At 43.7% G+C, this 14131-nt stretch overlaps 1 protein-coding gene across 1 annotated transcript in view; it reads right to left on the reverse strand.

The window, feature by feature from the left end:
* SNX25 (sorting nexin 25) overlaps positions 1-9152 on the reverse strand; it is a 127107-nt gene extending 117955 nt beyond the window's left edge. Inside the window, exon 1 of the mRNA XM_067551640.1 lies at positions 8033-9152. Coding sequence (XP_067407741.1) covers positions 8033-8497 — 465 coding nt within the window. The 5' untranslated portion in view covers positions 8498-9152. The remainder of the gene's footprint in view (positions 1-8032) is intronic.
* Positions 9153-14131: the final 4979 nt, after the last annotated feature.

Here is a 14131-nt window from a genome sequence, read left to right on the forward strand (position 1 = left end):
GGAATTCCGTTTTAATCATCATTAACTTTGCTCCTTTTCCACTATATTGGGTGAGTATTCTTTCTTTGGAGAAACATAGTACTGAGTGACCGCCCCTAGATCCTCCTGCTTCCACCATCACACCTCCTTTTTCCACATTGCCCATTGACCATACAGCTTTTTTGTGAATAATATATAGCCAGCTATACCAGACTGGAGGAGAGGAAGAAGGGAGAAAGTGTGTAATTGTCTTTTCTGCTGGTAATTTCTTCTGTGGGTTTGCTCCCCTTTGCAAATCACAGGGTAACAAAAATCATGCAATAAATAAGAAGCCCAATACAAGTTCCTCTTTAGAACCTTTATGTCTGATCAAGTATATTAGACAGAGCATTCTAAATTCCAAGACAGTCTGAATGCAAGATTCAAATGGGGATTGTTTTTTACGGGGCTTGTAACAAGATCTGACTTCTGCTTCCCTACCAAAGATCTGGATAGTGATAATTCAGCCATCCCAGCACTTTGCCTCCTAAATTACTGAAGTAATATGGCTCATTTGTCAAGAAAGACAAGCCACTCTTTCCTTACGTTCTCTTTATCAGTCATAAATGCTTCTTTTAAAGTGAACAGTGCCCCCCCAAAAAAGGATTTAAACCAACATGGTTTCTGAAGCCAAATATTAAATGTCGGTCTAAATAATGTTATCCAAATGAACTGCCAGACAAGCTGTGAGACAGAGATAAAGAGGACATGAGAAGAAAATAAAAAGAGTGGCAATACAAGACAAGAAGGAAATCTTTCAATGTGTCTAACACAAGAAGGCCACATGCAAGTCTGTAAATCCACTCTATCACCAAGGACTTCTGGGAGCAAATAAATAAGATGAAGAGTTTCCAAAGGATTTAATTTCCTTGCATCAGCCTTCACTAAGGAAAAGGAGAAAGAAGTTACACCTCTCCTCCCTCCGGTTACTTTTTACAAGTAATCAAGGCATAAGTCCTATCATATCTGGAGTTCTAGGGAAAGTGCCGTAAATTCCCAAGGGCAAAGAGTGTTCAACAGAGCTCTAAAATAAAATTTTTATTATTATTATTATTATGTAACTGAGCTATGAAAACCATGGGCCCAATGTAAAAATGGAACTCCCATTGCAGGACTGGGATCTATGTAACACATCCTTAAAAATCCGGAAATATTTCTGAAAACTGGCAGATGGCATGATAGTGGCACTTTTTTTTTTTTTTTTTTTTTTTTAATGTCATTAATTACACATTAGTAAGATTCACTTCAGCATTAGGGAAGTTAGCTGATTAAAAGGAGATTAACAAAACATTTAGCTAAGGACAAACCAGCACATCTTCAGATGTCAAAATTCAGAGAAGGAGAAACTGGTGAATAATCTTGAACAAGTACAATCCAGAATCCTTAATTACCAGAATCAGAAATCCTATGATTAAAAAGCAGAGGTGAGAGGACAGCCATAGCAGATTCTCAGGATAGACAGACATGGATAGCAGGATATCTTAAGGACCAGTGATTTTCTATAGCTCTCTGAAGGATTAGAGGGATAAATTAAGTTTCAGCAGGTAGATTTTGCAGAAAAAAACATTTTATTATGATCATAATTTATGGATGTTTCTGAATAATATATAAGAACCTAATCAAAAGATGAGGAGGATGCTGTTCCTGCCATTCCACATTGTGCTCAGCCCTCCCTCCTCCACCTAACACATGTGATCACATTTTGGAATGGAAACCTATACAGCAGGGGTTCTCAAACATTTTTTGCTGGGACCCCCTTTACAGACATTTCAGGCTGTGACAACCCCCCCCAAGTGATGACCCTCCCTGGTGCCATGCCACCCTTGCCAGCATGCTTGGGGCTGACAGTTCACAACCCCTCCGATAATAACCTCACAACACCCTGAGGAGTCATGACTCCCAGTTTGAGAACCCCTGCTATACAGCAAGGTGTCCCTCCTCTGATAGCTGCTGTGGCTCCTGCCATTTACCATTCTAACCTCCTGTTTGATTCTCTCCATCACAAGTAGAAAGAAAATGAAAAAAATATTTGTTTTCCCTCCAAAAGGGAAGAATGCTCAGCTTTCTAACCTCCTGTCTGATCCACACAGAACTATTTCCAAAAATCTCACTACTGATTTTACTACACTTTAAGTGATAAAACTCATCTTCCTGGACCACAGCATCTTCAAAGACCAGGTGGTGGTTAGGTAGTCTGGGGAGGAAGAAATGCAATTCTCTTCTTCAAGCACAAGCATGCATATTATACATAAATTCCATATGGACTGAAAGAAAAGCAGACTAGCTCAAAATGTGAAACAGAACCATGTAAATCTCACAGTCAGAATAACTGTATAAAAATACTTTTGAAGAAAGAATCCTGCTAAATATATGTGAAAGATATTTTCTTAAGACAAGCTCAAAATAAAAAAGTGACTAACTATATCAGTTTTAAAAATTTCAAAAAAAACACGTGTGTGCACAAGAATCTTCTTCTATTAATTTAAAACAATTAATCTCCAGAATCTGACGTGATATTTTGACCAATACACACTTTTTGCTGAATAAACACGTTTTTTGCCTTTTGGTTAGGTCAAGTTAGATTAAATAGACCACTCTCTGTAAAGTATCATTCATACCAACTAAATGTAAAGTATAACCGTTGACCCTAACAAGCATCTCACCCATCTTAGTTTTGGGATTTTTCAATGTGAGTATAGCAACTCAACCACTTAAGAGTCAGAGTCAAAACACAAATTAGAAAGGAAAAAAGAGCATACTGTGCCTTCTTAGTTCTTTGGCTGTATAATAGTTCATAGAACTACATTAACAGAAACCTCCGAACACACAAAAGTCCATGCAAGGGACTTTTTTAAGTCAGTCAAAACCATCTCCTACACTATTAACACAAATTAGTATATCTGGTTAACCTAAGGTGCTGAAGAGTACAAGCCTGAATTTGCAGGGAGATGGATATTCTAATAGGTCTTCTCCATCTCTAACTTGTGTGTGAAAGGGCATGTTTGTGTTTGATAAGTAAGTATCTGCTGGGAATTTTAAGAGTTTTGATTAGAAGATAGTAGAATTAGGACATTGCATTCCTTTGTTGTCCTATTGCATCCTGTCTAGCGCCAGTTCCTGCTAAGTGTTGGGAATATTTCCTATTTAGGTTAAAGGACTGGGAGCCAAATACAGCCTTGAACACATACACCCGTTATGATCTTGTGAGAAAGGACTGTTTGTCTATAAGTAATAGTTATGGGAACTAAATGTTCACTATTGCTTTTATTTATTATACTACTGTCATGAATGGTCTGCATGTTTTTTTCACCCATTATGGAAGTTGTTAAAAATAAAAAGAGGGCACAAGAAGAAAAAAAAAATCACAGAACTAAACAATGTGGAACAAGGGATGTTGTCTACAGAGACCTTATCTCTCAATGCATCACATACAAAAATATCATTTTGATACAGTGCCCTGTTGTGCGACAAAGAGTGAACTATTTGAAAACAATTCTTCAGGTTTTCATGAAGGAGCACAAGCAAAAACAAACAAACAAACTAACCAGACACACAAGTAAATTAAGTCTGATTTAAATTAAATTTTGCATCTGTTTGTGGATTCTAATATTAACGACATGACACTTTCTCTGGAGTCCAGAGTCTTTAAATGTCATTTGTTATTTTTCCTAATTCTCAATAGATTTCTAATGCATTCACTGAACAATCTAAGCTTTAAAACACACACACACACACACACACACACACACACCCTTTCCCTTCCCCCCTCCCCCACCAAAATCCCATGTTTCAACTCCCATAGAGGTTAAGCAAAGTATATTTAACATCGTGGGAGGATGGCTTCTCTGGAGAGAGTTCAAACAAAACAAATTTTGTGGGAAAGCACAAATTTTGCTTATTTGGGGCCTGATCCTTCAGCACTTACTCATGTCAGTTACTTTACTCACTATAATAGACCTGTTGAAAACAGTGGGACTACTCATGCATCATAAGCATATGCAGAATCAAGGTCTTGGGGAAAACTTTTTTTTTTTAAATGAGAATTTTACTCAAGTTTAGGACAAGGGCCCCACCCAACTCCCTTTGAAGTCAATTAAAAACACTCCTACCAACTCTCTGAGAGCTCAGTCCAACTCCCATTAGAATAAATATTTATTACTGAATACTTTGTGTTTCTTCAGTTGCTAAGCCCAAAGTGGAAGTCACCATGCAAGTAAGAACCATTAACATGCTTGCTTTGAGCTCATGTAAAAAAAAAAAAAAAACCCACACCAAATAGATTCTTTTTCCAATGAAGTCCTTCTGCCCCCATCCATAACCCTCTTTAGAAAACTTCTTTGCATTAGACAATGCCAGATTATTCCTTTCTGTGCAAGGAAAGGAAAGGTGTGTCAATGTTTGGGAAACTCTAGCTTCACAGGTACCTAATGACCCTTTATTGGCATTTGGAAAGGATAGAAACATGATATCAGAATAATCTATGACAGCTGGGAAAGCAGCAGTTGAGCGAAATCAAGTGGTTTGTAAACACTATAGAAAACATGATAGGAAGAGGTGACCTAATCTTAAGAATTATTACAGAAAGAAAGAAAGATGAATGAGAAAAAATGGCAATCAAATCTACCTGGGCGGGCAAGGTTTTTATGTAGTACCTATCAAGTTACTATACTGCCCCCAACTCTACAGTATCTCAGCACCAATCAGAAGGATTCCTTTACCCATGAAAAATCTTTTTGGAGAAAATGTATCTGCAAGACAAAAAGCCTCAGGATAAGACCAATTTGTGTCAGGAAAAAAAAAAAAAAGAGAGCTGCAACTGCAAGACCTAGAAAGTCAGATGCCTGTGACCGGGGCTTCCAAATGGAAAGGAGAAAATTCTCTGACTTCTTTTTCTGGCATTTCCTTTCCACTTCTCTCAGGTAGCCAAGTTACATTTTGTGGGTTGTAGGCTATGTCTACACTACAGCCTATGTCGGCAAAACTGATGTCGCTCAGGGGTATGAATATTCCACCCCCAGAGTGACATAAGTTTCACCGATATAAGCATTTGTGTGCACAGTGCATCTGCCACTTGTGGAGGTGGGGGTTTTTTATGGCAACAGGAGAAAACTCTACCATCGGCACAGAGCATCTTTCACCAGATTCACTGCAGCAGCGCAGCTATGCCCCTGTGCCTGTATGTACAGACCTGGCCAGAGTGGGAGAGGACCTTGACTGGACTACATCTGGCATGTTATAATTGAACCTTGGCAGGCATCATACTAAGGTAACTGTGCCACAGTACTGCATTATGAGGTTTCTAACTGATTTAAAATATTTTAATTATTTCTTGAAAAATACCACAGGATAAAACCCATAGAGAGACAGTACAAAATAAATGTGATGGGACAGCAGCTCCACACATGAAACCAGGGGACAGAAATGAAAGGAGAAAATTTCAGAGAGAAATGGGAGGTAATTACCAGGAAAAGAATGCATACAGCATATAAAGTGAAGCAATTGTATTTGTCTCTAGATATTTCAGCTTTTTCTTGCCCAGTGTATTAACGTATTGTGTTGTTCAGAGTAAAAACATTAGGTTTGATTCTTTATTCAATCACAGTCTTCTCTAAATAAGCAATGTCCACTGTATATTTCATGACTTGTTTCTTCCTATTGTGGCAGTGAGTGATCTTAAAATCTACGAAATCTGGAGAGGTTTTGCATCATAGATACAGGGTGTACTCCTTTTTTTGTTTTTGAGTATGGGCCCAAACAGTCAAATGGGGGTAAATGAGCACAGCTGCATTTACTTCATGCTCATTTATACCACCTGAAGATAAGGCCCATGGAGTTTGAATCCAGTTAGTGAAGACTCAGCATATCTTTTTCTCTGAGCATCAGATGGGTTTGCACATTTTAACACTTAACTACCTTTATTATCCAAGACTATTTATATGCTTAATAAACATGAGGCTGCCCTTCCCGCCAAAAAACCTAGCTGAACAATCACAGTCCATCAGCCACAGTATTTAACAGAACACCCCCTATCCATGCAGGTTAGGTAACTGCTGCCTACTCATATGGCCTATGGATATCTCCTCAACAGTTCTGCAACCCACACACTATCACCTGCACACTTAAGGCACAGTTACACTATTTCCTTCCTAAAAATCGCTGAACACCATGAAGGCCCCTCAGGGTAAAACACAGCATAGCCTTTTTTGAATCAGATACAATATCACTTTTACACCCCGCTGGGGATGGACGCTGAACATACCATCACATCAGTTTATCCAACTAGTGTCACCAGCATCCAGCTGAACAATCTTTTTCTACTGGCAATAACGCACTGTCCTTTTCCACTGCACAATAATGTACAGTTTAGGCCTGGTAGTTTATTTCTGGTCACAAACTGGCTCCTTCCCACTACTCTAATGACTAAGAAGACAAAGAAACAAATCCTCCCCCAAAAGTTTTGTAGGGTTTTGTTAGCTTGTTTGATGGAAAAGAAAGGTGAAAGAATGACAAACTATACTAGTGAGTGAATTATAACAGGCTTTCTGCTCTCTCAACTTCAAAGAAAATCCATGCTATCAAAAATTAAGCTGAATAAGACATTATCCTGGAAATTCAGAAATGACAACACTTGCGAGTTGCTGTTAACACCAAAGTAAAAGCATTAAACATGACTAACTGGATCCTAGTAACTCTTAAGTTTTATACTAAAATGTGGATAATTACACTTACCCTTCGTTGTAAAGCACTTTGAGATCTACCAATGAAATGCACTATATCAAGGTGCATTATTTATTATTGTGGTATTTTGCTTACCTACATTATACTTTCATAGAAATGTACAGTTCACAAGCATGTGTTTCCTATCAGCTAGATTGAGCTTACCTGTGATGTCCAATGCTACACATCCTTTATATCTGTATGCAGTATTGGAGTGAAAACAATTCCTCATGTCAAGCAATAGTTTTCTCAGTTCTGTGATTTTTTTATTTGGGCAGGAAATGATTAAAATAAATTGCTTTGGCTAACATTTCTCAGTATGTCTGCAAGTGCCTAATCTATGGATATGTTAACACAGAGTTCCAAATTGAGGAATGCGTCTACACAACTGGCTTTTGGAGCTCAGCAGGGAAAATTAATCATTATATTAGGGGTATTAACACAGGTGGTAAAGAGAATATAAAGATGGGTGTCTTTCCCATGTACATCTTGCAGGCATGTAAGAATGCTCAGAGTTCAAGAGGGTATTATGAGAAAGCTTACTCAAGGACAGTTCTCTGGCCCACCCTGTAGCCACAACTCTAATAGTTTGCATTTAAGCAACATGAATATTTTGTATCTTACACCCCTCCTCCCAAACAGATGTGTGTGTGTGTATATATATATATAAACTAAAGGAATGGCAAGGCAATACAGATCTGCACCAATGTTTTTAATACACTGGTGCAAATTTGTTCCTGGATGCTGGATGCCTACCTAAGGGCACTCTCGGTAAGTATACCCATTAACAACTTGCATAACTTGTGCCAGTTAAGCAGAGCTGAAGTGACCTGAATAAACATCCGTTTTAACTGTTGCAGGAAAATGTTATCACCACACACCGTTTACCGGAGACCAGTTTGTATGATCTGGAGCTGACAGGTCTGAAGCCAACAACACTCAACTGCAGCAGCGCTGTCAACGCAGAGCAACTGCAACGCAACATCTGTCAGAGGCCACGCGTTAAGATTAACGCCCGGCAAACTCCACAGCAGCCCCCTAGTGTGGTTTCGGGCACACACAACCCCCGCCCCCACCGCGGGTCTGTCCGCGCTGGGAAGGGAGGCTGGGATCTCTCAGCCCATGCGTGGTTGGTGCATTTGAGTGGAAGGGGGGAATTTCACCCAACACAGGAGAGAGAAGAAATCGCAGCTAGAAATGTGCCCGGCGGGGCCCAGGTGTGTGGCTGGGGCATGGCCGGGATCGGCAGGACAGAAGGGGGGAAGGGGGCTGTCCAGCAGGCTGGCGTGCCACTTACCGCGGCTGCCCGCAGGAGCGGAGCGTCCCCTCTCGGCCCGCGGCTCCAGGCGGCGGCAAAGTCCGGCGGGGGCCGGAGGCGGCCGCGGCTCCGGCCGCTCAAGGCGAGCACCGTGCCCAGCAGGAAGGCGGCCGCCGCGCAGCCCAGGTAGAGGGCGAGGCGCAGCAGCAGCAGGGCCAGGCACGGCTGCCCCCAGTCCCCCACCTCCGCCCGCCCCAGGTGGAACAAGGACACCGCCAGCAGCCCCAGCCCGGCCGCCAGCATCAGGCGGGACGAGCCGGGATCCGCCTCCTCTTCCTCGTCGTCCGCCGCCGCCGCCGCCTCCTCTCCGCCGCCGGCGGCCGCTGGGGCGCTGCTGCGGTAGGACTGGCCGCCGGGGCTGTGCGCTCCCGGGGCGCCGGACGCTGCGGCGCCCGCCGAGTCGGGTTGCCCGCCGCTGCTAAGGCTGTCGGCATCGGGGACCATGCTGCTCCTGGCGCCGCTGGGAACAAGCGCATCTCCCGCCCCAGCTGCCCCCTCGGAAGGTCGCCTCTCCCCGAGCCCCGCGGCTGCCGGTACCGCTCAGGCAGCAGAGGGAGCCGGGGCTCATGCCCGGCAGCAGGGAGCGGGCGGGGCCGGTCACTCCCTCCACAACCCTCCCCACCGGCGCCGACTCCGGCGGCAGCAGCTGCTGCTCGGCTCCTCCCAGCTGGGGGTTCAGCAGCGCTGGGTGAGAGCGGAGGGAGGCCGCGCCGTGCCCCAGCGTATCCAGCAGGGGGAGGAGAAGGAGGCGCCAGAGTGACAGCTGCAGGGAGAGGGGCCATGTGCTCTCGGGGCGGCCGGGCAAGGAAGGGCAGCGCTACCGGAGCCGCGCTCCGATCGGCTCTGTCACGTCCCCCCCTGGCGGGCGCCGCTTCCTCCCGCACGGCCAGGCGGACCACCCAGAGCGAAGGCCTAGTGCCCCGGGGAGCGCTTAAAAAGGCGCATGGCTCTGTGGTTGTGATGGATTTTACTGTGTGTTTCAGTGGGTCGCTTATGTAACAGGCTGTTTGTAATGGATATAGCTTTCAGGCCACTAAACAAATGACTAAAAGCGAACCCAAAAGGAAAATATTTCTCCCCACCTATCATCCATGATTGTCTCTCTTTTGATCTCATTTACACTAGTGTTAATCCACTGAAATCAGTAAGGTTACTCAACTCCAGATTGACATTTGTATAACTCCTGGTATCATTTGGCACTTAACACCCTATTCTGCAAATGGATCTGTCAGCATGGAGGACAAGGGACACCGGAGTCCAGCCTGACCCATCTCATTGCAGAATTGGGGCCTTAAACTGTAAACTCACGGCAGGGACCTTAACTTTATACAGGTCTGAAGCACCAAGCACACTTTGGGTGCTGTACAATAAATATGATTATAATACAAAATACATAGCCTACTTATTGTCAGACCCTTAATTATCATCATAAAGTTATAAAACAAAACACAAATATATCACTAATAATGTTTAAGAAATAAAGGATTACACACATAATAAAATGCAATCCCTGCCCTAAAGGGTTTATAATTTAAACTCTGATTTTACAAACCTGCAAATACTTAATTCTACTCCTGTGAGTAGATGCATGGGAGTAGTAAAGTTAAGCACGTGTGTCAGCGTCTGCAGGATCAGGGCTGAATTTAACTGCAAAGCAAAAATCATGAAACCTTTTAAAATCTCACTATCATTAAATCTTCACCATTCTCATGGTTCCAGCCTGTGAAATAGTCTTTAACCACTTTCTTTAAAACAGAATGGCATTAGCCACAAGTTGTACAGTAGTTGCTGGGACAGGAGTCTGTTATTTCACTGGGGGTGATGTCATTGAGGATATATCTTCACTTCCCTCTTTTAGTTGTCATTTGTCTGTTTGCTTGCTTGCTTTATAATTTAAAGTACTACCCTTTTCTTTGTGGTCTTTGCCTTCTCTTGCATTTTTCTTGCAAATTGAGACAGGATGTGAAAATATATTTTGAGACTACGGGAAACCTAACTGCCAATAAAGAAAAGCAGTGGACGGGTGAAGTGATAGATGTGGTATATCTTGACTTTAGTAAGGCTCTTGCTACTGTCTCAAATGAGTGACTCATAAACAAATTAGAGAAATACAATCTAGATGGAGTTACTGTAAGGTGGGTGCATAACTGGTCGGAAAACTGTTCCCAGAGAGTAGTTATAAGTGGTTCACAGTCAAGCTGGAAGGGCATATCGAGTGCAGTCCCACAGGCATCAATTCTGGGCCCAATTCTGTTTAATCTCTTCATCAATGATTTAGATAATGGCATAGAGAGTACACTTATAATGTTTGCAGATGATACCAAGCTGGGAGCGATTGCAAGTGCTTTGGAGGATAGGATTAAAATTCAAAATGATCTGGAAAAACTGGAGAAATGGTCTGAAGTAAATAGGATGAAATTCAATAAGGACAAATGCAAAGTACTCCATTTAGGAAGGAATAATCAGCTGCACACATACAAAAAGGGAAATGAATGCCTAGGAGAGAGTACTGCAGTAAAGGATCGGGGTCATAGTGGCTCACAAGCTAAATATGAGTCAACAGTATAACACTGTTGCAAAACAAACCAAACAGCATTTTGGGATGTATTAGCAGGAGTGTTGTAAGCAAAACACGAGAAGAAATTCTTCCTCTTTACTCTGCACTGATAAGGCTTCAGATGGAGTACTGTGTCCAGTTCTGAGTGCCACATTTCAGGAAAGATGAGGACAAATTGGAAAAAATCCAGAGGAGAGCAACAAAAATGATTAAAGATCTAGAAAATATGATCTCTGAGGAAAGATTGGAAGAATTGGGTTTGTTTAGCCTGAAGAAGAGAAGACTGAGGAAGGAAATGGTCACAGTTTTCAAGTATATAAAAGGTTGTTAAAAGAAGGAGAGAGAAAAATTGTTCTTAACCTCTGAGGATAGGACAAGAAGCAGTGGGCTTAAATTGCAGCAAGGGAGGTTTAGGTAGGACGTTAGGAAAAACTTCCTAACTGACAGGGTAGTTAAGCACTGTAATAAATTGCCTAAGGAGGTGGTGGAATCTCCGTCATTGGAGGTTTTTAAGAGCAGGTTAGATAAATCCATCAGGGATAGTATAATACTTAGACCTGCCTCTCAAGAGTCCTACACTTCTATGATTGTAAAATATTGTGAAGAAGGGTGAGATCAGGTGTGAGTTTATGGTACAGTGCACTAACAGAAAAGGACAATGAAGACAGGGAAGTGGCTCTATTACATATTTGCTTTTTGAAGAAAGGGGCCATAATAGATGTTCTACACCACAATATTTCCCAAACCAGCTCTTCTATACTCAGTCCAACACACTGTATCTCAAGGTGAAGGGCCAGTTTGTATTAACAGTTATTAGGCTCCACACATAAACCCCATTATCCATTCAAGGTTTTCATTGGAACGTATTCTCCCTTTTCCCTCCCCAAAACCCTAATAGTTTTGAAGTGATTTTAGCTCCCACATCCCACGTGTTGGTAAAAAAGCTAAGTGATCATAGGGGCTTCATTTTAAATGACATATGCTGAAAGTCTCATGCTGCCAGTACTAAAACATCCTTGGAATTTCTAAATATTATAGATAACAATTTCCTAACTCAAAAACTGTTGCATCCAATGCAGGTGAATTCCACATTAGACCTCGTCTTGACAGATAAAAAGGAACTGACCACAGAATAAAAAATTAATGGTACCTTAGGTACAAGTGATCATGACTTGACCACATTTATAATGTGCAAAGAGAATAAAGTTCAGACCAATGATATATATATATATATATACACACACACACATATATACTCCGCATGGTCCAGGAGACCTGGTGCAGGTAGAGGCTTGCCAAGGTCAGCTGGGTCAAGAGCTCTGGCATGATGGTTGGAGATGGGTGATGGGTGGGCTCCTTCTCACCCATTCTCTGTGCCATCCTTTGATCTAGAGGACAGGGGTGCGTGACCAGTTGCAGAGGTGGATGGGACTGCTCTGGTGCCTTTCCCTTTGGGGGAGGCTGCTGGTGCTCAACCAATTGGCCTTGTCCATGTTCTGACACCAGTTCAACTTCCTGAGACCACCCCCAAGATCCTGGAGTTTTTCTGACCAAGGCTGCAGTGGGTATTTGTGAGTGTTCTGAGCCTTCCCTTGGGGAAAGGCAGAAACAGCCTGGTCTGCATCTGCAGCCAGGTCCACACCTTCTGCTTTCAGGATTGCAGAGACTCCTTTACAGTGCAGGTAGTCTGGCCTGGATCATACTGGCTCTTGGCTTTCCTTCACAGTCTCCAATATGATGGGCAGCAATTTTATCTCCACTTGAGAGATCTTCACCAAGATCTCTCTGAGCTGCTGGTCTTTTACCAGGACCTCCTCAGGACCTGAAACTAGGTCCATAGTGGCCACTGAAGGGGAGGACCTCCTCGCAGAACCCTTGATACACAACCCCCATGTCCATATGCTGGTGGTGGAGTTCCATTTGGTGTGCCAGAGGTTGGTACTTGGTGCACCAGAGGTTGCCACCATACTCAGAGTCCTTCCATGGGGTTGTTCAACATTCACATCCCTTGTTGTGTGCTCCAGAGGGCAGCCTTGCCTCCTCCTTCTCTCACTTTCTTCAAGCAGGTCCTGCAGGAGGGTGTTCCCAGCTCACCACTCACTCCTGGCCCTCCAGAACTCACCATAGGGCTCCTGGCCTGAGAGCCTCCCTGGCCAACCCCAACTTGCCACGTGAGCCAGCTACATGATATCCAGCTGGTCTACCTCTGATCCAAAACCAGAAAACATCTGTATGTGCTTGTGCTTCAATTTCTTGCCCTTGTGTCCCACCCTGACACCAAGTGGCAGGACCCGTTGCCACTGAAGGAGGGCAAGGAACACCAGTAGGTCAGTCTGTACTCCACCCTGGTTCAATGCCTCCTGGGGATGTTAGTTAGCAGTTCCTCCATGGAGCTGTCAGCATGGGCATGTACCTTGTGCCATTCATGAACTCCCCCAACATCTGTCCATTTTGTGGCAAGGAGACCCTGGTGCACATCTTTGTAGGGTGTGTCAGATTGAAGCCCCTCTTCAGCTTCTCCAGAACCTCAGACTGAGGTTAGAATATATAAAAATGGCCATACTGGATCAGACCAATGATCCATCCAGCCCAGTATCCTGTCTTCTAACAGTGGCCAATGCCAGGTGATTCAGAGGGAATGAATAGAACAGGTAATCATCAAGTGATCCATCCTGTTGGCCATTCTCAGCCTCTGACAAACAGCAATCCCTGCCTATCCTGGTTTATAGCCATTGATGGACCTATCCTCCATGAACTTACCTGGTTCTTTTTTGAACCCCATTATAGTCTTGGCCAGAGGTGACCAAACTGTGGCTCAGGAGCCACATGCGGCTCTTTTACAGTTAAAGTGTGGCTCACGGAGCCCCAATCCCCTCCTCCCCCTATTCTCCGCCTATCAGATTGGGGTGGGGAGTTCAGGGCTTCCGACATGCAATGGGGAGGGGGCTGAGGGGTAGAGGTTTCTGCCCAGCAGGGATGGGGGGGTCTCAGTGCTTCAGCCCCAAGGGGCAGACTTTTCGGGGCTTCATCCCCATGATGGGGTGATGTGGCTAAGGGCTTTTGCCCTGTGGGAGGCATCAGCTGTGCCTCCGGCTTCTGCCCTGTGACAGAGTGGTGGTGGGGCTCATGGCTTCTGCCCCGTGGTGTGTGCCTGCTATGCCCCAAGCCCCATCACCACCCCACAGGGCTTAAGCCCGGAGGCCTGGCAGGTGCGCCCCAGCCCTCGGACTTCTGAAAATTGTTGTATGGGGCTCAGAGGGTCAGTAAGTTTGGCCATCCTTGGTCTTGGCCTTCACAACATCTTCTGGCAAGGAGTTACAGAGATTGACTGTGCGTTGTGTTAAGAAATATTTCCTTTTGTTTGTTTTAAACCTGCTACTTATTAATTTCATTTGGTGACCCCTAGTTTTTGTGTTATGAAAAGGATTAAATAACACTTCCTTTTTTATTTTCTTCACACCAGTCATTTTATACATCTTTATCATGTACCCCTTAGTCTTCTCTTTTCCAAGCTGAAAAGT

This window comes from Emydura macquarii, unplaced genomic scaffold (assembly GCF_026122565.2).
Source record: "Emydura macquarii macquarii isolate MOO-44397 ecotype Brisbane River unplaced genomic scaffold, CSIRO-AGI_Emac_v2 contig_1363, whole genome shotgun sequence".
Classification (NCBI taxonomy): Eukaryota; Metazoa; Chordata; order Testudines; family Chelidae; genus Emydura; species Emydura macquarii.